This window comes from Mytilus trossulus, chromosome 2 (genome assembly GCF_036588685.1).
Source record: "Mytilus trossulus isolate FHL-02 chromosome 2, PNRI_Mtr1.1.1.hap1, whole genome shotgun sequence".
Classification (NCBI taxonomy): Eukaryota; Metazoa; Mollusca; class Bivalvia; order Mytilida; family Mytilidae; genus Mytilus; species Mytilus trossulus.
The window spans coordinates 91,623,017-91,648,081 of NC_086374.1; the positions used below are offsets into that span (position 1 = coordinate 91,623,017).

General features: G+C 34.4%; 1 protein-coding gene across 2 annotated transcripts in view; it reads right to left on the reverse strand.

The window, feature by feature from the left end:
• Positions 1 to 25,065, reverse strand: part of LOC134708355 (multidrug resistance-associated protein 1-like) — a 48,746-nt gene that overhangs the window by 10,124 nt on the left and 13,557 nt on the right. The window contains exons 10-20 of one of the 2 annotated variants that reach the window (XM_063568823.1): positions 24,947 to 25,031; positions 23,792 to 23,861; positions 22,578 to 22,704; positions 22,041 to 22,217; positions 20,782 to 20,949; positions 12,044 to 12,230; positions 11,208 to 11,304; positions 10,852 to 10,933; positions 6,052 to 6,066; positions 4,120 to 4,351; positions 1,458 to 1,768 (exon numbers count right to left, since the gene is read on the reverse strand). In XM_063568823.1, coding sequence (XP_063424893.1) covers positions 1,458 to 1,768; positions 4,120 to 4,351; positions 6,052 to 6,066; positions 10,852 to 10,933; positions 11,208 to 11,304; positions 12,044 to 12,230; positions 20,782 to 20,949; positions 22,041 to 22,217; positions 22,578 to 22,704; positions 23,792 to 23,861; positions 24,947 to 25,031 — 1,551 coding nt within the window. Of the gene's footprint in view, positions 1 to 1,457; positions 1,769 to 4,119; positions 4,352 to 6,051; positions 6,067 to 10,677; positions 10,693 to 10,851; positions 10,934 to 11,207; positions 11,305 to 12,043; positions 12,231 to 20,781; positions 20,950 to 22,040; positions 22,218 to 22,577; positions 22,705 to 23,791; positions 23,862 to 24,946; positions 25,032 to 25,065 lie in introns of both variants that reach the window. The other variant, XM_063568824.1, reaches the window with a different exon arrangement.

Sequence of the window (25,065 nt, forward strand, 5' to 3'; positions counted from 1 at the left end):
GTTTAATTCATCTGAAAATTTCAGGGCTGATAGATATTGACCTAATGAACATCTTTACCCCATGTCAGATTTGCTCTAAATGCTTTCGTTTTTGAGATATAAGCCAAAAACTGCATTTGACCCCTATGTTCTATTTTAAGTAACGGCGGCCATGTTTTTTGACGGATCAAAATTAGAAGCACACACTTTGTGCAGGATACTCTAAGGAACAATCATGCTAAGTTTCATCCAAATCCATTCAGTAGTTTCAGAGGAGAAGATTTTTTAAAGTTAGCAAATATGATGAACAAATTGTGAAAAATTGTCATTAAAGGACAATAACCGCTTAAGGGGTCAATTGACAATTTTGGTCATATTAACTTATTTGTAGATCTTACTTTGCTGATCATTTTTGCTGTTTACAGTTTATCTTTATCTATAATAATATTCAAGATAATGACCAAAAACTGCAAAAATTTCCTTAAAATTACCAATTAAGTGGCAGCAACCCAACAATGGTTTGTTTGATTCATCTGAAAATTTCAGGGCTGAAAGATCTTGACCTAATGAACATCTTTTCCCCCATGTCAGATTTGCTCTAAATGCTTTCGTTTTTGAGATATAAGCAAAAACTGCATTTGACCCCTATGTTCTATTTTAAGTAACGGCGGCCATGTTTTTTGATGGATCAAAAAACGAAGCACACACTTTGTGCAGGATACTCTAAGGAACAATCATGCTAAGTTTCATTCAAATCCATTCAGTAGTTTCAGAGGAGAAGATGTTTGAAAAATTGTTAACGACGACAGACGACGACGGACGCCAAGTGATGAGAAAAGCTCACATGGCCTTTTAGGCCAGGTGAGCTAATTAAGGACACTAGCAATGGTACACAACTTTTCAGTCAATGGAAAAATGTCCCCTTTCTAAATTTTGGTCCCCAAAAAATGTATAAAAAAAGATTCTTTCAGCATCATATTTTGGATTATTAGTATTCATTATTTCATACATAATAAAGAGCTGCGCTATAAATGCATGATACGCCTGTTGCAAAAACTGGAAAAATCCCACTTTTTTAATTAAAAAAATTCATAACTGTAAAGCGGTACATCTGAAATTTATAAAAATTGAAAGGTAGCTTAAGTCAACAGATATAAACAATTCACCAATGTTTCATTAAAGTTGATTGAAGTATTTTTGAGTTATTGTCTGAAAACTGGTAAATCCCCCTTTTTTTAAGGATAAAACTTCATAACATGGAAACGAAAAATTTGAAATTTCACAACGTTTCATAAAAGTTGGTTGAATTGTTTTTTAGTAATTGTCTGAATTGTGGACAAACAACGGTATACCATAAAACATTCCGTCTTAGACGGGCGTATAAAAATGATTGCTATCTATAATTTTCATTTCAACAAATACATGTTATGTGGCATAAGCTAAACTTAAAAGACAACTAATTCACTTCATATACTAACCATGATAACTCCATAACAGATCATAAGAGGTACAACTGTGCTTAGTATTATTGGTGTATTAATACAGATGACTATAACCGTGGTTACTGCTAGATAAAGTGAGTTCAAGGTGATACGGAAGGTCAATGGCAGTGCTGTATCCATCATTTCAACATCACTTGAAAATCGGTTAATAATACGTCCGAATGGTGTTGTATCGAAGAATTCCATTGGAGCTCTCATTATCTTGTCTAACATGTGTTGATGGATTTTCCCAGCTGCTTGAACCATTTTCACTGACACTAATGTGGCATATATCAAAACAAAGGCAGCTACAATAAAATAAGGAAAAAAATAGAAATGATCATCACTTTACTTTAGGAAACCCATTCCATCATTACCTATATATAGAGATATACTGAGTGACACACCAATTAAGATTAAATAACATTCATATTATGAAGATTAGCAAATATTTCACTTAACCCCTTCCTGTTCCCATCGGTACTCTGGTACTCTGGTACCGATGGGCTATATTTTTGGGTAACTAACTTGCGCAAAGTATTGAATCTTTGACATTTGTTGACGTACAGAAGTGGTTGATGGCTCAAATCAATCCCCTATATCACAGCTGTGTGATTAGTGGTGCCTAAAACTTCTTCCGAGTACGGTTTGGTATCAAATCGCCCCTAACGGACAATGTTTTCTCCTGTAAAAACCGTGTTTTTTTTTTTATTTGAACTTAATATTTCCGTCGAGTATGGGAAAATAAACTGTTGATTTTAGGGGCAATATGACTTTTTTTTATAAACTTCGCCGTGTATTTTTGAGGGAAACTATTCAAAGTATGATTAAAACTTGTACTTAAGTGAAAAAAGTGATTGAAAGTGTACCAACGCAATCATTTACTTGAAATGCACTCTCAATTTGTGGTCATTTCTTTTCAAATTAATTGAAAAAAAGACAGAAAAGACAAAAAGTCATGAATTTTTTTTTTTCGAAGTTGAAATAGATGTAACAGAACATTGTTTCTGATGTGCCTGGTTATGGAAATGTCGAAAACACTTTTGTTCAAATAAAGAAACCGGTAAACATCTAGAATAAAAATGGCAGACTAAAGTATGATATCATCCTATATTTGCTCAAAATAATGGGTTTTACAACAATTCTATGTTATATCGAGACTTAATTTCTAAACGAAAACAGTAAACAGGCTGATTATTTGATTACTTTCACTTCGTTGATTTATGAAAGAGTTAAGTATTAAAATTTCGATATATTAAACTGGAACTCCCTTGGTCCAGTGGGAAGCTGCACTAGCCCATAGCAGGAAGATTGCATGTTCGAACCTCAAAGCCGGAGGTGAAAAAATAATTTCCTATATTAAATGAAACTAAACTTAACTTTACTTTCAATTTCAAAAAGAGGGTCATGAATACATACAAAAGTCAACTTAAAAACAATGTTTGTATGTTTTTAAAGAATGTGTGTCCTAATTGCACCTCCCCCCCCCTAAAAACTAAAACCTCATAGGCCCAAAACACCAAAGTAATTATTGGTAATTCATTGAATCTTTTCTTTCAAAGTCAAAATTCTATGTGCTGCTTGGAAAAAACATAATTTAAGCTAAGATTTGTGTCAAGTATAAGATTTTGACGAAAAAACGGCTGAAAACCGTTATTTTGCATGTTGCGGGCATCCACGTTTGGGGGGCATATAGCACGTATTTCCTCCAACTATACCATAATGGTAACTTTCCTGTGTCTATCAGACTTAGGACATTGCTTTGACACTTAAACTTTATCCTATTAGCCCTTATAAAAGTCTCCACACGACCTTTTTCGGAAGACTTTTGTATTTTTTTACTTTTTTTTCGCAAGTCACGTGACTTTTGGACAGATAACACGTGACTTCAAAAGACAAAATTTCTGATATATTATATTTTTTGAAATATTTTATCATTTATCTCTCAAATGGACCTAAAACGACCTTTATGTAAGCCTCAGTGCGAATGCTATATGCGATTGAACTTTGATAGTGTCTTTCCATAAGTTTACGTCCAATTTGGCGGAACGTGAAAGGGTTAAGGAATGTATATATAATTGTCTTAATGAACAGTATTAGTAAGGTTTTCCTGCTTGACACAATAATTCAATTCGGCATTTAAAAGCTAATTGTAACATGACTTATTATTTTGGTTAAACCTCAGCTCAAGCATTATATAATAAGTTTACATGTAGTATCATGTTAAAATTTTTAAGGTCATTTAAAAAAACCTTTGATATTAAAAGGCCATGATATGGAATTGTAGGAAATGCTGTGCAGAGAAAACCAATAAACTCTATTTTGCTATCTTGTTCATTTTTCCTTTGATCTTTTTTTGTGATAATTTTCATATCATGCTTCTCGCTTGATATGGAAAAATTATCGCTAAAAATTAAGGAGGCCATGTGGTGTTGCTAACGAAATTGACATTGAAATTGACAACGTCGTCATTAGTAAAATAGCGATAAACAGATTATCATTGGTCATCTCAACTCGATTGGTTTTCTCACTTTCGCTGTACCAGCTCAAGCGAGAAAATCAATCTCGTTGAGATAATCAACGATAATCTATAAGTATAACCACAAATTGCTGTATGTTTTGCATACCTTTTGACCTTTAGTAAAATCTTTTGACTTACCTTGAATAATACCAAGTACCCCATATCCCAGTAGATAGTAGTTAGTTTGGTCTATGAACTTTTCAGTACCAGAGTTGTTTTGATTGGTCAGATACTGATCATTACTCCAGAAAGTCAACCAGAAGTTAGCGTATACACTGGCAGCATGGTACATAGAAAACACAAACATCACTATAATGGACGCTCCCATCCCTAATGCTTTGGTGTAGGCTTTATACACTGGCCATTTCACCTGAAAAAAATGACAAACTCATATGTTTAGAATGTACCAAAATTGGGGTTATTTTAGGTAGATTTCTAAAAATGAGGCTGTCACAACGACAGCAAACCGGATTTATTAACATTTATTTGTGTCCTGGCAATATCACAAGAACCATTACTGATTAATGGTGAAAGTGAAAATCATCAATATCAAATTTGACTTCCATTTTGTCATCAGTATCAACATATTAAAATTTGAAAAGCTTAGATTGAATGGTTCATGAGTAAATGCAACAACATGAATGGAAACGCCATTTTACGATCTTTCAAGAACCATAACTCCTAAAGTCAAAATCGTCATAATTGAACTTGACCTCTACTTTGTCACCAGTAACAACATATAAAAGTTTCTAAAGTTTTGGTTGAATGGTTCATGAGAAAATGCACGGACATGACTGGAAACACTATTTTTTTAATCTTTCAAGAACCATAACTCCTGAACTGTAAAAGTCAAAATCATCATTATTGAACTTGACCTCCATTTTGTCATCAGTTACAACATATCAAAATTTGGGAAGCTTTGGTAGAACAGTTCATGTGGAAATGCACGGACACGACTGGAAACTCCATTTTTCAATCTTTCAAGAACCATTACTCCTGAACGGTAAAAGTCAAAACCGCCATTAATGAACTTGACCTTCATTTAGTTGTCAGTAACAACATATTAAAATTTTAAAAGCTTTGGTTGAACGGTTCATGAGTTAATGCACGGACAACATTTGATTGCTGCCCGCCCAACCGACCGACTGACTTACCGCCCTGCCGTACATCCCCAAAGCAATAACCGACATTTTTGTCACAAAAATCCGGTTAAAAATAAAACAAAATTGACACAAACTATTGAACTTTACAGATTTTCACAAAATTAGAGTTATTTGGAATCAACATGAATTCAAGAGTCATAATATACAGATTCCACAAAATCCAACAATGTTCGAATTACTAAACTAAGATAACAAGGATTTAACCAAATTAAATTAAAACTGCAAATTGTTGTTTAAAGAAAATTCATCCAAATAAAATGACAAAATTTATTTCTGTACTGTTAGAGACCGAAATCAAAACTATCTTTTCATTCATAGACATTCAGATTCAGATTTGTCTGATAAACATGGTTGTATTAAGACCCATATGATCTTACCCCACCCGTCTCAGCCTGCTCATCATGTGTCAATCTGGTCGGTAGTAACTTACCCCACCCGTCTCAGTCTACTCATCATGTGTCAATCTTGTCTGTAGTAACTTACCCAACCCGTCTCAGCCTGCTCATCATGTGTCAATCTTGTCTGTAGTAACTTACCCCACCCGTCTCAGCCTGCTCATCATGTGTCAATCTTGTCTGTAGTAACTTACCCCACCCGTCTCAGCCTGCTCATCATGTGTCAATCTTGTCTGTAGTAACTTATCCAACCAGCCTCAGCCTGCTCATCATGTGTCAATCTTGTCTGTAGTAACTTACCCAACCCGTCTCAGCCTGCTCATCATGTGTCAATCTTGTCTGTAGTAACTTACCCCACCCGTCTCAGCCTGCTCATCATGTGTCAATCTTGTCTGTAGTAACTTACCCCACCCGTCTCAGTCTACTCATCATGTGTCAATCTGGTCTGTAGTAACTTACCCAACCCGTCTCAGCCTGCTCATCATGTGTCAATCTTGTCTGTAGTAACTCACCCCACCCGTCTCAGCCTGCTCATCATGTGTCAATCTGGTCTGTAGTAACTTACCCCACCCGTCTCAGCCTGCTCATCATGTGTCAATCTGGTCTGTAGTAACTTACCCCACCCGTCTCAGTCTACTCATCATGTGTCAATCTTGTCTGTAGTAACTTAAAATTGAGAATGGAAATGGGGAATGTGTCAAAGAGACAACAACCCGACCAAAATAAAAAAAACACAACAGCAGAAGGTCACCAACAGGTCTTCAATGTAGCGAGAAATTCCCGCACCCGGAGGCGTCCTTCAGCTGGCCCCTAAACAAATATATACTAGTTCAGTGATAATGAACGCCAATCTAATTTCCAAATTGTACACAAGAAACTAAAATTTAAATAATACAAGACTAACAAAGGCCAGAGGCTCCTGACTTGGGACAGGCGCAAAAATGCGGCGGGGTTAAACATGTTTGTGAGATCTCAACCCTCCCCCTATACCTCTAACCAGTGTAGAAAAGTAAAAGCATAACAATACGCACATTAAAATTCAGTTCAAGAGAAGTCCGAGTCTGAGTTCAGAAGATGTAACCAAAGAAAATAAACAAAATGACAATAATACATAAATAACAACAGACTACTAGCAGTTAACTGACATGCCAGCTCCAGACTTCAATTAAACTGACTGAAAGATTATGATTTCATCATATGAACATCAGGCACAATCCTTCCCGTAAGGGGTTTAGTATCATACCATCATAACATATATGAGAAGAACATAACCCGTGTCATGCCAACAACTGTTTTTAGAATAAATGTGTTTAGTTCCGACGCAAAGACCTTATCAGTGACTCAATATTAACGCCAAAATATGCAATCTTTAATGACTTGACAACAGTATCGTAATTATATCCCTTCTTAATAAGTCTATTCAAAGGTTTTGTAAGTTTATGAGGTGAATACTGACACCTTTGTGCTTTATAAAGAATATTTCCATAAAAAATTGGATGTGAAATACCTGAACGTATAAAAAGTCTGCATGTTGAGCTATATTTACGAATGATGTCTTTATACCGATGATAAAATTTAGTAAATGTTTTGACTAGTTTGTGATATCGAAAACCCTGGTGTAATAATTTTTCAGTAATACATAAATTTCTCTCGTTAAAATCTAAAACATTGTTACATACACGAGCGAATCGTACAAGTTGAGATATATAAACACCGTAAGATGGTGACAAGGGAACGTCACCATCTAAAAACGGATAATTAACGATAGGAAATGAAAAATCATCCCTTTTATCATAAATTTTAGTATTCAGCTTTCCGTTAGTGATATAGATATCAAGATCGAGGAAAGGGCAGTGGTCATTGTTAGTATTAGCTTTATTTAAAGTGAGTTCACCAGGATAAATTTCATTAATATACATACTGAAGTCGTCATTATTGAGAGCCAAAATATCATCCAAATATCTAAAAGTATTATTAAATTTGTTTATCAGATGTTGTTTTGATGGGTCTTTGCTTATTTTTGTCATAAATTGTAACTCGTAACAATACAAAAAGAGGTCCGCAATAAGTGGTGCACAGTTAGTCCCCATTGGAATTCCGATAATCTGACGATATACGGAATCCCCAAAGCGAACAAAAATGTTATCTAGTAAAAATTCAAGGGCATATATAGTATCAAAGCATGTCCAATTAACATAGTTTTTTTGTTTATTGCTACTAAAAAATGACCTAAAAGAGTTTGAACATATATATTCACATTCTGATTTTTTGAATGCCCATTTAATAAGGTGTGTGAATTTTTTCTTAATGAGAATGTGAGGCAATGTGGTATACAGGGTAGAAAAATCAAAACTTTGAACAGATTCAAAATCACCAATACAATACCCCACCCGTCTCAGCCTGCTCATCATGTGTCAATCTGGTCTGTAGTAACTTACCCCACCCGTCTCAGTCTACTCATCATGTGTCAATCTGGTCTGTAGTAACTTACCCCACCCGTCTCAGCCTGCTCATCATGTGTCAATCTGGTCTGTAGTAACTTACCCCACCCGTCTCAGCCTGCTCATCATGTGTCAATCTTGTCTGTAGTAACTTACCCCACCCGTCTCAGCCTGCTCATCATGTGTCAACTGGTCTGTAGTAACTTACCCCACCCGTCTCAGCCTGCTCATCATGTGTCAATCTTGTCTGTAGTAACTTACCCAACCCGTCTCAGCCTGCTCATCATGTGTCAATCTTGTCTGTAGTAACTTATCCAACCAGCCTCAGCCTGCTTATCATGTGTCAATCTTGTCTGTAGTAACTTACCCCACCCGTCTCAGCCTGCTCATCATGTGTCAATCTGGTCTGTAGTAACTTACCCCAACCATCTCAGCCTGCTCATCATGTGTCAATCTGGTCTGTAGTAACTTACCCCACCTGTCTCAGCCTGCTCATCATGTGTCAATCTGGTCTGTAGTAACTTACCCCACCCTTCTCAGCCTGCTCATTATGTGTCAATCTTGTCTGTAGTAACTTATTCCACCCGTCTCAGCCTGCTCATCATGTGTCAATCTGGTCTGTAGTAACTTACCCCACCCGTCTCAGTCTACTCATCATGTGTCATTCTTGTCTGTAGTAACTTACCCCACCCGTCTCAGCCTGCTCATCATGTGTCAATCTTGTCTGTAGTAACTTACCCCACCCGTCTCAGCCTGCTCATCATGTGTCAATCTGGTCTGTAGTAACTTACCCCACCCGTCTCAGCCTGCTCATCATGTGTCAATCTGGTCTGTAGTAACTTACCCAACCCGTCTCAGCCTGCTCATCATGTGTCAATCTTGTCTGTAGTAACTTATCCTACCAGCCTCAGCCTGCTCATCATGTGTCAATCTTGTCTGTAGTAACTTACCCCACCCGTCTCAGCCTGCTCATCATGTGTCAATCTTGTCTGTAGTAACTTACCCCACCCGTCTCAGCCTGCTCATCATGTGTCAATCTTGTCTGTAGTAACTTACCCCACCCGTCTCAGCCTGCTCATCATGTGTCAATCTGGTCTGTAGTAACTTACCCCACCCGTCTCAGCCTGTTCATCATGTGTCAATCTGGTCTGTAGTAACTTACCCAACCAGTCTCAGCCTGCTCATCATGTGTCAATCTTGTCTGTAGTAACTTACCCAACCAGTCTCAGCCTGCTCATCATGTGTCAATCTGGTCTGTAGTATCTTACCCAACCAGCCTCAGCCTGCTCATCATGTGTCAATCTTGTCTGTAGTAACTTACCCCACCCGTCTCAGCCTGATCATCATGTGTCAATCTTGTCTGTAGTAACTTACCCCACCAGTCTCAGCCTGCTCATCATGTATCAATCTGGTCTGTAGTAACTTACCCCACCCATCTCAGCTTGCTCATCATGTGTCAATCTTGTCTGTAGTAACTTACCCCACCCGTCTCAGCCTGCTCATCATGTGTCAATCTTGTCTGTAGTAACTTACCCCACCAGTGTCAGCCTGCTCATCATGTGTCAATCTGGTCTAGTAACTTACCCCACCCATCTCAGCCTGCTCATCATGTGTCAATCTTGTCTGTAGTAACTTACCCCACCCGTCTCAGCCTGCTCATCATGTGTCAATCTTGTCTGTAGTAACTTACCCCACCAGTCTCAGCCTGCTCATCATGTGTCAATCTTGTCTGTAGTAACTAACCCCACCAGTCTCAGCCTGCTCATCATGTGTCAATCTTGTCTGTAGTAACTTACCCCACCAGCCTCAGCCTGCTCATCATGTGTCAATCTTGTCTGTAGTAACTTACCCCACCCGTCTCAGCCTGCTCATCATGTGTCAATCTTGTCTGTAGTAACTTACCCCACCCGTCTCAGCCTGCTCATCATGTGTCAATCTTGTCTGTAGTAACTTACCCCACCCATCTCAGCCTGCTCATCATGTGTCAATCTTGTCTGTAGTAACTTACCCCACCAGTCTCAGCCTGCTCATCATGTGTCAATCTGGTCTGTAGTAACTTACCCCACCAGTCTCAGCCTGCTCATCATGTGTCAATCTTGTCTGTAGTAACTTACCCCACCAGTCTCAGCCTGCTCATCATGTGTCAATCTGGTCTGTAGTAACTTACCCCACCAGTCTCAGCCTGCTCATCATGTGTCAATCTTGTCTGTAGTAACTTACCCCACCAGTCTCAGCCTGCTCATCATGTGTCAATCTTGTCTGTAGTAACTTACCCCACCAGTCTCAGCCTGCTCATCATGTGTCAATCTTGTCTGTAGTAACTTACCCCACCCGTCTCAACCTGCTCATCATGTGTCAATCTGGTCTGTAGTAACTTACCCCACCCGTCTCAGCCAGCTCATCATGTGTCAATCTTGTCTGTAGAAACTTACCCCACCAGTCTCAGCCTGCTCATCATGTGTCAATCTTGTCTGTAGTAACTTACCCCACCCGTCTCAACCTGCTCATCATGTGTCAATCTGGTCTTTAGTAACTAACCCCACCCGTCTCAGCCAGCTCATCATGTGTCAATCTTGTCTGTAGAAACTTACCCCACCAGTCTCAGCCTGCTCATCATGTGTCAATCTTGTCTGTAGTAACTTACCCCACCCGTCTCAGCCTGCTCATCATGTGTCAATCTTGTCTGTCGTAACTTACCCCACCAGTCTCAGCCTGCTCATCATGTGTCAATCTGGTCCGTAGTAACTTACCACACCAGTCTCAGCCTGCTCATCATGTGTCAATCTGGTCTGTAGTAACTTACCCCACCAGTCTCAGCCTGCTCATCATGTGTCAATCTGGTCTGTAGTAACTTACCCCACCCGTCTCAACCTGCTCATCATGTGTCAATCTGGTCTGTAGTAACAAGGCTGGGGTTTCTGCTATATACTCTTTCTTCTTTATTTCTTTGTTCCTAAAACAATTGAATGCTTAATTCATTGTTACGTAAATATGCATGTGAAATTTTAAGTTCATTTAATTGTTAAAAGAATTTTAGTATACATGAATATCAATGAAGCAAATTGTAGGTGCAAAATCAACACCTTTATAAATTCTGTTTCTGCCTTATCCTAATTACTTTTATCCTCTATCTACTTTTCTAATGTTTTAGTTCATTAAATAAGAACTGTATAAATGGAATACAACTTAAAAACCTCAGAATCATTTCAACATATTCAAATTCTTACTGTTTTCTTATCAGACTTAGTGCTGGTTCATCAGAGGTCAAACCATCTGAGGTCACTGATTCAACTTGTTCTAATATCATATTTCTAATTTGCTGAACTGTAAAAAAAAAGAGGTAATAAAATGTTAAAAATATCAGGTGACAGTAAATAAAATGTTTGCTACTATATACTGTAGCAATGTATATAATGTCACTTTCTACTTGAATATAAACATTTTCTTAGGTCTGGATAGGTATGAAGGACTCTTTGTATAAGCAACAACTGGGTTATATTCACATCACTTACAACCTTGGAATTTTTTCACTTGACTTTAAAACAGTATGACAACATTTCCGGTCCATTGGACACCCTTCTCTAAATAAGACTTCAATATCAATGAGTAAGGTTTTCCGTCTAATATACCATTTGGGAAGACTTTCAATCTCTGACACCCTCCGTAATTATAACCAGTCTCTAATAACATCAAGCAATATTTCCAGTTGTAAATCCTTGGTTTAGATATTCAGTATCAGACACCCATAATGATTTGAAAGATTTCCAATTTCAGACAACCATTGGTTCAATTTCCAATCTGAAACCTGTTCAAAACTATCTTGCAATAGGTCTGCTAATCAAAAGTTATTTACAATAATTTTTCCTCAGGATAAATTCCATTCTGCTATTGTCCATTCTGATATACATCTTCCAATTTCTTCTTTATACTTAACAATTATCCTACACTACAGCTATCTCTGCCTTTTATTTCCATGATTTAAATTCTGATAATTGTGTCAAAGTGAAATTAGCCATCACAAAAGACAAACAAAATGGAGTAAACGGTTTTTCTCAACACTTACTTTCTGGGTCATCAATAGGCTCATCATTTTCTTCTATAAAATACTGTTTCAAAAAGTGAGCAAACGGGCCATCATGGTTGATTAAATCTTCATAGGTTCCAACTTCAGTTATTCTACCATTTGTCATTACAATTATATGGTCTACCATTGGTAACCAATGGATACCATGTGTCACAAGTAAACGTGTCTATAAAAAAATAATGTATATTTATTCCAGATTAATAAATTCTTCCATTTTCAAGTAATACAAAAATATCATGGGGGACGGACATATTATTGTCTTTAATCAGCTCAAAGTTAAAATAGTGTGTCCTGGAATTATTAAAACCTTTATTTTGTGCCCTAGCACATTATAATCTGACACTGTGCTGATCTAATTCAAAGTCGGGTAGGTTGATAAAGCAGTAATACGTTTCCCTGAATATGGCTGTAATATTTGCCATTTCACTTTCTATTAATGGAATGAAAAATATGATGAGATAACAGCTCATAGTTTGAACAATAGTAATAACTACCATAAACTTACTTGCAGATTTGATTATCTCCCCTGTAACATATGGAAAAGGGATTATACTTCTTAATGAATATCCTCAGGTAGTGGTGTACAACTGTTAAAAGTTTCATCAAAATCTGTTCATCAGTATAGGAAAACTTGTACTTACAAGTAACATGGACAGACAGTGTGATTTCTATATTGCCCGAGAACACAGTTATTTCGTAGTGCATTTCTTTTAGACAATAAATTAAATTTAAAATAAAGGGCTGCGCTTTAGCACATGATACGCTCGTTGCTCTTTTAACTTGTCTTTTATGCTTTAAATGAATTTATATGATCAACTAGAAATAGTGTGAGCCCTGTCACATACCCCACCCCCCAATAAAATGCACACAAAAATTGGCACTATTCAGGTCAATAGATATAAACAATTTATCAAAGTTGCATAAAGTTTTGTGAAAGTGTTAGTTATTTTCCGAAAATTGGAAAATCCCCCCTTTTTTAAGCATAAAAATTCATAACACGGAAATGTAAAATCTGAAATTTATAAAAATTGAAAGGAAGCTTACATCAATAGATATAAATAATTAACTAAAGTTTCATAAACATTGATGAGCCTTTTTGAGTTATTGTCCGAAGTGTTAAAAATCCCCCTTTTTTTATGAATAAAGCCCCATAAATCCCAAACTTAAAATCTGAAATTTATAAAAATTGAAAGAGAGCTTACATCAATAGATATAAACAATTCACCAAAGTTTCATGGACATTGGTGAAAGACTTTTTGAGTTATTGTCCAAAGTGTTGAAAATCCCCCTTTTTTATGAATAAAGCCCCATAAATCCAAAACTTAAAATCTGAAATTAAAAAAAAAACGAAAGGGAGCTTATGTCAATAGATATAAACAATTCACTTAAGTTTCATGGAAATTGGTGTAAGTGTTTTTGAGTTATTGTCCGAAGTGTGGACGACAGACTGACAGACAGACGGATGGACAGACGGACAGACGTACGGACAATGGTATACCATTATACGTCCCGTCTTAAAGACGGGCGAATAAAAATCGCACCTGCTCTTTCGCAAAAAGATTTTTACAGTGTAGTGTACTACCAGTGAGACAAATTATATCAAAATAATTATAGAAACTTCTACCAGCTCTAACTGAAAATATTGACAATTCTGTGTTAATAAGATTTAATCATAAAGCATTAAATCAATTTAATAAATTAAGATTATCGTCTGCTAAACTAGAGTTATCTTTTCTTTAATTTTGAAGGACTTGAGCGTCTTTTATTTACCTACATAATTTCGTAAGCGGTTCTCCCGCTTTTATTTGGTATAAAATTGCATGCTTTTCGTGATTTGTTCATTGCGTGATTTCAACTGAAGGAACACAAAAGGGATAGGCTGATTCAGACATAAGATAAGTTCATATGTTTTAGTGATAAATAGATATAGTTGTTGCAGTTGAATTTTCCGAATGATTTTATTTCTGTAATTTATAAAGAATAATTCTATTTTATTTGAAAGTTGTTCTTGCAAAAAGTTTGATTCTTAATTCAATGTATCGCTTACTTGGATAGCATTTATACTGTTTAGACTATTATTTAATAGTTACATTTGTGCACACATATATTAATCATTGAATAGCATTAAATTTAAAATGCTTTAATACAGGTGATATATTTGTTTTGATTGTAATGTATGAGCGATATTCTTTAAACAGGTAATTACATGTTTGTAGTGTAAGCCGTTTTAACATTTACATGCCCGCTAATGTTTAATTTGTTACACGTACATCTTTTATAAGTTTTTTGATTTGCGGATAATTAAATAAGCTTGGTAATTTAACTTATCGTTTATATCGACGTTATATTTGGTTTGAAGGAACATTGCACTTGTTTTAATTGTGCTTTGTTACCAACTTCAGTTGTTTAATGCATTCAAATGTATATTAATTTTATTTAAGACAACGTAGTGGGTTATATGTGGTATTTTATTTATCTAACTTGAATGATAGAATAAGAAGTTGAATTTATATTTTGAAAGATGAATGGGATTTCAAGACTTGATGTATGTAGCTAATCTGTTTTAATAACTATAATAGTTTATAACAATGCCAAGAGGTAGAGGCAGGCGTTGTCGGCAGGACACGGTTAGAGATTCGTCTTAGAATGGCTCCCAGGGAACAACTTCAACCACCATTTAGGAATGAGAAAAGGCGTCCCAAAGTTGATGTTGATGAAGATGCCCCTGTAGTAAGACGACGGAGGGTTGATGAACCTCAACTAGTTGCCTTGCAACCAGATGTAGAATTCAAGAGATTGAACCTGAATTAGCTGCCTTAGGTGAGGTTATTGAAGTTTTTGATGAACCTCTATGTTGCCTGGTTTTAATGAGGTTGTTATATTGATAACTCAAAAACTGAAGGAAAAAATTTGGCATTGAATATATTGATTTGTCCCTTATGCATCAAAACAATTTCAACAGTCAAACAAAATGAAAACACCATTGGAATTAATGACGGTATGCTGGTTATACAAAACAAAGTTAAGAAAAACCATACTGTTAATTATGTTGAGGATTGGACTGATGGTTGTATTGCTTATTTCCAGGTCCTTATTGAAAAGTATCCGGGAAAAGCAAGTGAACTTTTCTCATATATGTCAATCATAAGCGGTGCAGCGGCTGGTCATCCTGTCGAAAAATGGTATTCTTATGACCAATAATTTCGTTTGAGTTGTATCAAGGGATCATACTAAAAAATGGTCATCCATAGATTTTTATTTAATTTTTTTGTTGTTGCGTATTTTAACTAACAATACTCAAAAACAACAGCAGGCTAATGTTGGATATAAATGCTGTGATTTTAATTTTAAAGGTTTTTCCAATAAACGCAGTTGCCAATACAGGCATGCATGTCTCAAATGTGGGTTTTATCATCCTGCTTTAAGCTGTCGTTGCTTTATGGACTATGAATGTAATACTGGTCCATCTAGGTTTAAGAGAAATAACATTTCACGTTTTGTTAACAACTCTGCTAATAGACAAAACCAAAAAGGAGGTTTTAAGCAAAGATAATTTATAACTTTTCAGAACTACATCCAGACCAGTTTAATATTTGAGCCCTATGAACATCTCCGGTTAATGTAAATGAACTCTCTAAGCTTCTGGAACTATATCATGATAAGCAAAGCGCTTTTGAACTTTTGAATGGATTTAAATATGATTTTAAAATTCATTAGGTCTACACGTTCATGTGAATTGTGAATATAGAAATTTGTTGTCTTTTTTGAAAAACCCTTTTGAAGCTCAAAAGAAGTGGAATAATGAGACATCATTAGGTCGATTGGCAGGCCCATTCAAACATTAACCTATTTCAAATCTTCGGTGCTCTCCTATTGGTTTAGTTCCTAAGAAAACTGGTGGACTTAGATTGATAACTTATTTGTCTTACTTTCAGATGAAAGTATCAATGATTTTATTGATACTCAGTTTATCAACGTCACTTATTCATCATTTGTCAATGCAGTCAAAATTGTAAAACAAATGGAGAATTCGGCTTTAATGGCAAAACTGAATATTAAATCGGCATTTCCTTTACTTAAATGTTATCCTGGTGATTTTGATTTACTAGGCATCTGAAACTAAATGGTCTTTACTATATCCAAAAAATAATGCCCATGGGATGTTCTATTAGTTGTGCTACATTTGAAAATTTGTCAACCTTTTGCATTGGTCAGTTAAAAATAAAACGCATTCTGAAATTTGAAACATTATCTTGACGATTTTATATTTGTTGGAGAAGCTCATAAAGATGACTGTCTCTGTCTTATGACTGCATTTTCAAAAGTTTGCTCAAACTTGGGTGTTCCTATAGCAAAAGAAAAGTTACTCTGAAAGAAGTGCGTCTTTAACAGGTTCATTGGCTTTTTGTGCAAGGGCTCTTCCCTCCAGAAGGGCATTTATGAGGCATCTATATGGCTCTTTTAAAAATGTTAAAATATCTCATCATTTTATAAGATTGACCAAAGGAATACGAGATGATTTGCATAGGTGGCAATATGTTTATAAAGAATTTAATGGCTAAACATATATCAAAGATTTGAATTGGGTTTCAAATGCTGATTTACATTTGTATACTGACAGTGCAGGTGGTCATTCACTGGTTTGTGCAGCTTATTTAAATGGACCATGGGCAATTTTACAATGGCCATAATTGGGACAAAGTTTTATTAAGTGACATTACTTAATTGGAAATTATACCTATTGCTTTGGCCATCTTTTTATGGAAAGAAAGGTTTACGAATAAGAATATAATTTTTCATTGTGATAATATGGCTGTTGTTACAATTTTAAAATCAAAATCTTCAAAAAATGACAGGGTTATTTTTTGTTTGTTAAGTAAAATAGTTTTGTGGACATTATCATTTAATTTTTAATTTAAAGCGTTGCATATTTTTTCAAAAACAATTTTATTGCTGATGCTTTATCTCGTGGACAGATGAAGAAGTTCAGAGAAGTAATGCGCAATGCCGACCGGACGCCACAAACTATTCAACATGAGTTCTTAGATCTTTTGTTATACAAGCTTCAAAATTGTTGAATTATTCAATTTCTCAAAGTACCAGAAATGTTTATAAAAATGCATTGCATTCGTTCAATATGTTCAGGATGGAATATTCTATTCCCCTTAGTTGGCCACCAAGTAACAGACAAATTATTGGTTACATTGTTTTTTTTTTTTGTCACTAAATCATTATTCATCGTTACAATTAGATCATATATATCTGGAGTAAGTTACAAATTGAAAATTCAAGGGAATGAAGATTTAACTAAATCTTTTATCATTCAGAAACTTTTGGGTGGTTGTGATAGACTTTACATTCTTAAGATCTTCGGGCACCTTTGACTATTGATATTGATTAGATTAAATGTGGCTTTGAGGCACGTGTGCTCTTCTTATGAAACAATATTGTTTCAAACAGCATTAAACTTAGCTTGCTGCATTTTTACGTGTGAGTGAATTTGCCATTACAACGAATGTTATGCAAGAGCATGTTTTACATAGGCGGGATGTTTATATTGACCATCTTAATTAGCTGTTTATTACGATATTTTTTTTTTTTCAAAACTGATCAAAAATGGAGATCCACTACTTTAGTTGTAAAAAATAAATAAAAATGAATCAAATGAGATTTGTCCTCTACAAAGTTTGGAAGCCTTTTTGCAAATAAGACCTGGATATGATGGTCCTCATTTTTGCCAAATAAATGGGAAATCATTGACAAGATTTCAGTTTCAGATTGTTTTAAACAAAGGGGGTTAGATCTTACCTACACAAAGTCTGGGGCAAGGCTATTAAACATACTGATTTTGATGATATCCACCCAACTCTTTTCGCTGATCATGGCGAATCTGTCATATATTGGCAGTGACATTTTTAGTAATGCTATTCAGTCAGCATTAGAGTTCTTTATTAAGATCCAAACATAATTTTATATCCAAATGAATTTTAACCTATTTAAAGTTGCAAGCCATCGTGCATGGACACATGAAGTTGTATGTCAGTTGAATAATTTATTTCATTTGTTAAACGCATGCATCAAGTTTAACAGCTCTGTTGAATATACAACTGTTTTGTTGTTAGTTGTAAAAACAAAGTTTAAAAATCTTATTTTTGTTGTGCACGTTGTTTATATTTGTACTGTTGTAAAGTGAAGTTGATTACTTCGTTGATCTTTTGTTAAGTAAAGTTGATAACTTCGTTGATCTTTTGTATAGTAAAGTTTTTTACTTCGTTGATCTGTGGTATAGTATGGTTGGTTACTTCGTTGTTTTGTTGTGTAGTAAAGTTGATTACTTCGTTGATCTGTTGTATAGTAAAGTTGATTACTTCGTTGATCTGTTGTATAATAAAGTTGATAACTTCGTTGATCTGTTGTATAATAAAGTTGATAACTTTGTTGATCTGTTGTATAGTTTAGTTGATATTCTTCATTGAACTATTGTATAGTATAGTTGATATACTTTGTTGATCTGTTGTATAGTAAAGTTGATTACTTCGTCGATCTGTTGTTTAGTAAAGTTGATTACTTCGTCGATCTGTTGTTTAGTAAAGTTGATTACTTCGGTGATCTGATGTATAGTAAAGTTGATTACTTCGTTGTTCTGTTGTATAGTAAAGTTGATTACTTCGTGGATCTGTTGTATAGTAAAGTTGATTACTTCGTTGATCTGTTGTATAGTTTAGTTGATATTCTTCATTGGGCTGTTTTATAGTATAGTTGATTACTTTGTTGATCTGTTGTATAGTAAAGTTGATTACTTCGTTGATCTGTTGTATAGTAAAGTTGATTACTTCGTTGATCTGTTGTATAGTAAAGTTGATATTCTTTGTTGAACTGGTGTATAGTATAGTTGATATACTTCGTTGAACTGTTGTATAGTATAGTTGATATACTTCGTTGAACTGTTGTATAGTATAGTTGATATACTTCGTTGAACTGTTGTATAGTATAGTTAATATACTTCGTTGAACTGTTGTATAGTATAGTTGATATACTTCGTTGAACTGTTGTATAGTATAGTTGATATACTTCGTTGAACTAATGTCTAGTATAGTTGATATACTTCGATGAACTAATGTTTAGTTTTTAAACTCCGTTCAATTAATATGTTTGTTCAAAACCTAAATTTTTAATTTGTTTTGTGTGTTAAAGTTAATTTTTTGTCATGGATTGATAAATTTTGTTGGGCGATGCTTTCAAACAAGTTTGCTAGCATTTGGCTGAATTTATTACAGTTGGCGTCTGGTAGCCCAGTTGCCATTTGGAGAAAACATATGATGGTTGCCCTTCTATGTTTTTATCTTGGACATTAATGAGACATTGTCGATGAATGCAAATTCATAGGCCGGTTGATATATAGTTGAACTGTCCTAATAAATCCATGACAAAAAATTGCCAAAATTCAAACTTACTATTTGTTGTTTTTTATTATGATTATTATTTAGTTTGTCTTACAATTTATCTTCAATTGTATAACGAAGGTAATCTGGAGTCATTGGAAATATTACGAGTGATTTCAATGGATTTGGGTTATCTTTTATCTGGTATATCGAATTCCTGAATTTATATCTGATGGTTTCTTTCGAATATTTAATAATAAGATTTAATCATAAAGCATTAAATCAATTTAATAAATTAAGATTATCGTCTGCTAAACTAGAGTTATCTTTTCTTTAATTTTGAAGGACTTGAGCGTCTTTTATTTACCTACATAATTTCGTAAGCGGTTCTCCCGCTTTTATTTGGTATAAAATTGCATGCTTTTCGTGATTTGTTCATTGCGTGATTTCAACTGAAGGAACACAAAACCCACCCTATCCCACCCTTGAGAATATTTTCTGCTCTCTGTTGTATATTTTCAGATATCGTTAAAGAAGCGTCATGGATTGGACAGAATATGATCTGAATGTATTGATTTACTGAATGGCTGAATTTATTACAGTTGGCGTCTGGTAGCCCAGTTGCCATTTGGAGAAAACATATGATGGTTGCCCTTCTATGTTTTTATCTTGGACATTAATGAGACATTGTCGATGAATGCAAATTCATAGGCCGGTTGATATATAGTTGAACTGTCCTAATAAATCCATGACAAAAAATTGCCAAAATTCAAACTTACTATTTGTTGTTTTTTATTATGATTATTATTTAGTTTGTCTTACAATTTATCTTCAATTGTATAACGAAGGTAATCTGGAGTCATTGGAAATATTACGAGTGATTTCAATGGATTTGGGTTATCTTTTATCTGGTATATCGAATTCCTGAATTTATATCTGATGGTTTCTTTCGAATATTTAATAAGGGGGTGTAAAATTCAGTTTGACAGCTTCAGACGTAATAAAATTTGACCTTTTTGAACTGGACCAAATCACTACTTAACATAAAGATTCAGCACCCAAATTTTTTTAACATGTAGTTACATCCCCCTTCTTAATATTTCATGCATTTAATATTAAGAAATAAATTGGGTAAGTGTATCAAATAAAACATGCAAGTTATACACTGTTTAAACTAGGGACTATATTCGTAGACAACGAAAACCAAAGGACGATAACTGTGTCCTTAGACCCATATACCCATAAAACTTTGTTTGCAGAGGATTATGATCCATTGACAGATATGGTTGTGAGGAATGTTAAAATAAATACAAATGATTGATACACAAGGTATACCTTATTTTTCAGCAGGCCTTTGTTTCCAATGACTTTTTCAAAGATATGTTTGCCAACATGAGCATCGACAGCACTAAGAGGATCATCCATCAGATAAACATCAGAATTACTATACACAGCTCTTGCTAAACTAACTCTCTGCTTCTGACCTCCACTAAGGTTGATACCCTAAAATATCCAAGAAATATGCTAAAAAATATGGCACTAAATGGTGAAGGGTTTGAAATCTGTGGTTGTGTGTGTGAGGTTTGGATTTCAAGATTTGAAGTAACTTAAGGTTGTTATTTTTCTTTTCTTCTTTCTTTTAACCCTCTTGCTGCCACTTGTTTTTTAAGGTTGCATTTAGCGTGCCAGAAAAATACAACCGTTTGACTTTTATGACGTCACATGCCCAACAATGATGTTATTTGATATATGACGTCATGCCTTTATGACTGTTACATTTGGGAGCCATTGAAAAAATATATTACAGCTGTTTAACCTTCAGGCTTTTATTTGAAAGTGGTACAGCAATGATGAGAAGCTTGAATAAATTCAACCGTGGACATACGTGTCCCTTCGTAACAGTCTATGTGAACACATGTGTCCATCCAGCAGTAAGAGGGTTAACCGGTACCTGTACTCTGCATTCAAACACATCATCTGTTTTAAAAATTAATCTTGAATAGTTAGGTATAGGAAGATGTGGTGTGAGTGCCAATGAGACAATTCTCCATCGAAATAACAAGAATGTGTCCTCAGCACACGAATGCCCCACTCGCACTATCATTTTCCATGTTCAGTGGACCGTGAAATTGGGGTAAAAACTCTAATTTGGCATTAAAATTAGAAAGATCATATCATAGGGAACATGTGTACAAAGTTTGAAGTCGATTGGACTTCAACTTCATCAAAAACTACCTTGACCAAAAATTTTAACCTGGAGCGGGACAGACAGACGGACAAACGGACAGACAGACCAGAAAACATAATGCCCCTCTACTATCGTAGGTGGGGCATAAAAAAGTAAACCATTATAGGTCAATGTACGGCCTTCAACATGGAGCCTTGGCTCACATCGAACAACAAGCTATAAAGGGCCCAAACATTACTAGTGTAAAACCATTCAAACAGGAAAACCAAAGTACACTTATTCTTTATACATATTTCCATCAGATCTACAATTAATGGAATCAAGTACAGCTGAAGCTTAACCTGGTCATGTATCACCATAACATTTACTGTGCTGAAAAGTCATGTTTAACTTATACATGTATTACCTTTTCTCCTATTTCTGTAAGATCTCTGCCTGGTAAAAGGTCAAGGTCAGAGGTCATAGCACATGCCTCTAACACTCTTTTATACTTTTTCTGCATAAAGGTTTTTCCAAATAATATGTTGTCCATCAGTGTGGCATTCTGTATCCATGCTTCCTGTGGTACATATGCCACTGAACCCTGCAAAGAAATATTAAAACAAAAAGTCAGATATTATATTTCTTTCCTTTCGATTTAGACCTTAACAATACCAATGCACACATATTGAAGGTAATAAATAGTCTGAGTCCGCCTTTTCTCGCCATTTTTTAAAAACTCAAATATCTAGAACAGGAGCTCCATAACCTATCAATATTTTTAACTTATTTTATTCCTTATCAAATACCCTTTTGACTTGTAGAAGCAATGGTAAATTTTTGATTTTATAATTTCACCTAAGTACCTCCTTAAGATTACTTCTGTAATCCAAACTAGTTCTGATCTTTATAAATAAAATCAAACCTCTTTGCATTGGAAAATGTAAAAAGATAAATACATTACCTTAAGTGCTACACTGCCATCAATTTTCAACATCTCTCCCAGTGTTGCAGAAAACAGTGAAGACTTCCCTGCCCCAACATGGCCTACAACTGCTACTAGCTGTCCATCAGGTATTGTTAGGTTTATACTACAACAAAGTGAGTGCTATTCAAATACAGTGAAACCTATCTAAAATATCATGGGATTGAAATTTTGTGATGAATAGACATGTGTTCAATTAACACCCGCATGTTTAATGTCTTAAAGACTTCACTTAACATGATGATTTGATGAAGCATTTGAGAGATATATTCATCAACCTATGTATCATTTCTTTATTCTTTAAACTATGTATAATTTCTTATCATTAAACTATGTATCATTTCTTTATTCATCAACCTATGTATCATTTCTTTATTCATTAAACTATGTATCATTTCTTTATTCATTAAACTATGTATCATTTCTTTATTCATCAACCTATGTATCATTTCTTTATTCATCAAACTATGTATCATTTCTTTATTCATTAAACTATGTATCATTTTTTTCATTAAACTATGTATCATTTCTTGTTTTATTAAACTATGTATCATTTCTTTATTCATTAAACTATGTATCATTTCTTTATTCATTAAACTATGTATCATTTCTTTATTCATTAAACTATGTATCATTTCTTTATTCATTAAACTATGTATCATTTCTTTATTTATTAGACTATGTATCGTTTCTTTATTCATTAAACTATGTATCATTTCTTTATTCATCAAACTATGTATCATTTCTTTATTCATCAAACTATGTATCATTTCTTTATTCATTAAACTATGTATCATTTCTTTATTCATTAAACTATGTATCATTTCTTTATTCATCAAACTATGTATCATTTCTTTATTCATCAAACTATGTATCATTTCTTTATTCATCAAACTATGTATCATTTCTTTATTCATTAAACTATGTATCATTTCTTTATTCATTAAACTATGTATCATTTTTTTATTCATTAAACTATGTATCATTTCTTTATTCATTAAACTATGTATCATTTCTTTATTTATTAAACTATGTATCATATCTTTATTCTTTATTCATCAAACAATGTATCATTTCTTTATTCATTATTCATCAAACTATGTATCATTTCTTTATTCTTTATTCATCAAACTATGAAAAGATCAATGCTTTTTATTCTGTTTTAAAGGTTTATCTTACTTTCTTGTACTTACTCTCTCAATGTAGACTGTGGATTTTCTTTATCCCAAGTAAATGTACCTCGCTGGATTTTAATGGCATAATCTGCAATGAAGACAAAATAAATGGTCTTCTTTACAACACACATTTTAGTTTCTATTTTTTTTTTCAAATGTTTGCAAAGAAAATTTTTTCCCATGCACTATGGCTAAATATTTAATTGCATATTGGACCTTTGTTTCTATTTGTCATGAAAAGGAATGAAATATATGCAACTGGAATTTAAACAAACAAAATCGATCTTCCTTTACATGGTTCTTTTGATTATAAAACTGGTTACGTACATCATCAGCTTACTTAATTTTTGACTTGGAACATTTCTGATGAGTAATCCAGGAAAATGTTAAAAAGCTGAGAATGCAGTACACTGGACTTTTACCAACATAAATAAATGATAAACCCCATGTTAAATCTAGGTCTACTATGCAACCAAAGAACTCAAATGATACCCTACTCTCCCTTTTTCATAGATGTGACCAAAGTCATGTTTACATTAAAATTCATAACAAATATCAATCAAGCATAATATAAGATGGGAGGTGAGCACAAAAGCATATTTTGAAAGTTTCATTGAAATCCAGTCTTTAGATTTAGAGAACTATCTCCAATAGAAAGAATTAAAGGAAAGAAGAATGGACAAACAGACAAAAAAGATTGGATGAATACATAAATGTAAGTCAGTATCACTATGATATACAGCCACTTCATAAGGTAGGTAAAACAACATGAAGTGCATGCAGAGGTTTCCATTTGAAATCCCCATTTCCTTTGCAAAGAGAGTTCAATAAAACACAATGTTACAAATCTTTTGAAATATATGGTATTATCGCTATTTTGTGCATTTTTCCTTTGATCTTTTTTTGTGATAATTTTCATATCATGCTACTCACCTGAGATGGAAAAATTATCGCCAGTAACTAAGCATGCACGTGGCGTTACTAACGAAATTGACAAGAAATTGACACGAAATTGACAGCGTCGTCATAGGTAAAATAGCGATAAAAAGATTATCACTGTTCATCTCAACTCGATTGCGTTTCTCGCTTTCGCTGTCCCCGCTCAAGCGAGAAAATCAATCTCGTTCAGATGATCACCGATAATCTATAATTATTACTATATATAGTTAATACCTGTATCAAAGACATGCTGTATACTGCTGGGATCTAAATCTTCACTGGACAGAAAATTACCAACTCTCTTCAAAGAAACTTTACCCTAAATTTAACAGTATACTATACACAATTATAGT